Raw genomic sequence first — 2,556 nt, forward strand, 5'->3', positions numbered from 1 at the left:
ACGACTGCATCCAATTGCTTTCTTCTTGTGAAAGATGACCCCACCAGAATTGAATTACAACATTCATGACAAGGAGCTTCTGGCCATCATGGCAGCAGTAAGAGAATGGCGACACTACCTGGAAGGAGCAAAGCATCAGGTTATGATCTACTGTGATCATAAGAACCTGGCATACTTCACTACCACCAAAGATTTGACCTGAAGACAGGTCAGGTGGGCAGAGGAATTAGCTCCTTATGACATCAAGATCACCTACTGGAGGGGTTCAGAAAATGCCTGAGCGGATGCGCTCAGCCAAAGACCAGATTACCAAGAGGGGGAGCCTTCTCCACAACCCGCGATTTTCCGGCAGGAGACTGATGGAACCCTCACAGTGGATAGGCAAGCTGCACCTGCTCTAAGACTAGGGCCTGGTACATGGGCAGAAAAGATTAAGGAAGCATACCAGAAGGATCCAATGGCGGAAGAGCTTGAGGAAATCAAGAACAATCCCAACATAACCAAGGGAGAAGGAGACATCATCCTATTCAAGGGATTGGTCTACGTCCCAACCAAGCTAAGGGAGGACTTGGTCAGAGACATCCACGAAGCCCCGGCTCATGGACATCAGGGAATAGAGAAGACCATTGAGAGGATTACCTGGAACTTCTACTTCCCAGGATTAAGGAGGATGGTGCGACGCATAGTATTGCAATGCGATCTTTGCATCAGGAGCAAAGCAGCACAACATGCACCATATGGACTCCTACAGAACCTGGATGCACCAAAGAGGCCCTGGCAATCCATATCCCTGGACTTCATTACAGATCTACCTGCGTCCAAGGAGCCCCTGACAGGGATAATATATGACTCTATCTTGGTCATTGTGGATAGACTCACCAAATATGCCTACTTCCTGCCATACAAGAAAGCATCCAATGCAGAAGAGCTGGCATATACCTTCCTACAGATCATTTTTGGGAATCACAGGATGCCAGAAGAATTTGTGTCTGACAGAGACAAGCTCTTCACCTCAGGATTCTGGCAAACCTTGACCTGCCAACTCGGCTCCAAGCATAAGCTCTCTACAACAGCTCACCCCCAGACGGATGGACAGACAGAATGGATGAATCAGACCCTGGAACAGTACCTGCGCTGCTACATCAACTACCAGCAAGACAACTGGGTAGAGCTCCTACCTATGGCCCAGTTCACCTACAACAGTGCCAAAAACAAGACTACCCAGGAATCTCCATTCTATGCCAACTACGGATTCGAACCAACAGCCTACCAAGAACCCAAACCTGATAAGGTCCTGGCCCAGAAAGGAATCCTCCGAGCTGACCAACTATGAGAGCTCCACCAACAATTGAATCTAGATATTCAGTTCATTGCATACCGGACCGCCAAGTATTACAACCAGCACCATAAGAAGGGACCAGACTTGAAGGCAGGAGATAAAGTGTATCTCCTCCAAAAAAAATGTGAAAACAAAAAGGCCAAATAACAAATTGGATTTTAAGAAAATTGGCCCATTTGAAATTGAAGAAAAGAAAGGAGAGGTCAATTTCCACCTCAAACTGCCAGATACTATGCGGATACACCCAGTTTTTCATATATCATTATTGGAACCAGCGCCAGAGAACGCCCAACCAATCACCGAGACTGAAGAGATTCTACCAGAGAATCCAGATGATGATCAAGACTATGAGGTAGAAAAAGTGTTAGACAGTGGCATAATTAATGGGCAGTTCATGTACCTTTTGAAATGGAAGGGTTATGATGACTTTGAGAATTCTTGGCAACCCATAGAAAACTGCGGTGGGTGCAAGAAACTCCTCAAGGAATTCCACCTTCAAAACCCAGATCGCCCGAAGCCAGAGGATCTACGCCTTCAGCGAACAAGGCGTCAAGGGAGGATTCCCAGAATGGCACGCAAGAATAGTCCACAGGGGACCCAGTCCCAGCAGGAGAAGCAGGCTCACCCAGGCCCCCACTGGAGGAGGAGGGGCCTGTGCTTGGACCCTCTTGATGTGTCCGTTTAGAAGGATGTTCAGCCTCAACAGGATCAACATCCTCAGATACAGCCTCTGAACACTCTAATTCTTCAAGATCCTCCATGGACTGAGCCTTCTTTGTCAACATTAGAACACCTTGCTGTTCCAGCAGATCAGTCTGCTTCTCTACCCGCGCCAAACAAGCCATTGCAGCATTAAGCTCCTGACGAGCTGCTTCCTGGTCAGCACGTGCCTTATCCAGAGCCCTCTTTAATCAGTTAACTACAAAGGATCAGCAAAGACGGACCAAGCTAGATGAATAGAGGGGTCAGACAATCTGCATCCTCCACCCCAGCGGCATCACATTGTGTATGACCTCGCCGACAACATTCTCCACAGCGAGAATAGTTGAGATACACCTTGCATTCAACCTCCTCTCCCTTCTCTCGCAAAAGAAGACACCGAGAACAAGGAACAGGCATAGTGATACCTAGAAGATCAACCTTGGCACCTAAGGATGAATGTTCTGTTCCTTGGTTACCTCGCTTGCGTTTGCCAGACATGATGTGAAGATACTTAT

At 47.7% G+C, this 2,556-nt stretch overlaps 2 protein-coding genes across 2 annotated transcripts; one reads left to right on the top strand and one right to left on the bottom strand.

The window, feature by feature from the left end:
• Window positions 1-457: 457 nt before the first annotated feature.
• VTN00DRAFT_6592 (uncharacterized protein) lies at window positions 458-1,333 on the top strand (the record flags this gene model as incomplete). The annotated part of the gene is made up of 1 exon (XM_069433245.1): window positions 458-1,333. The coding sequence occupies one exon, from the start codon at window positions 458-460 to the stop codon at window positions 1,331-1,333; it is 876 nt and encodes a 291-aa protein (XP_069282709.1).
• Window positions 1,334-1,818: 485 nt separating this feature from the next.
• On the bottom strand, window positions 1,819-2,184 carry VTN00DRAFT_6593 (uncharacterized protein; the record flags this gene model as incomplete). The annotated part of the gene is made up of 1 exon (XM_069433246.1): window positions 1,819-2,184. The coding sequence occupies one exon, from the start codon at window positions 2,182-2,184 to the stop codon at window positions 1,819-1,821; it is 366 nt and encodes a 121-aa protein (XP_069282710.1).
• Window positions 2,185-2,556: the final 372 nt, after the last annotated feature.

Source organism: Thermoascus crustaceus (assembly GCF_041956765.1).
Source record: "Thermoascus crustaceus strain CBS 181.67 unplaced genomic scaffold VTN00scaffold_31, whole genome shotgun sequence".
Classification (NCBI taxonomy): domain Eukaryota; kingdom Fungi; phylum Ascomycota; class Eurotiomycetes; order Eurotiales; family Thermoascaceae; genus Thermoascus; species Thermoascus crustaceus.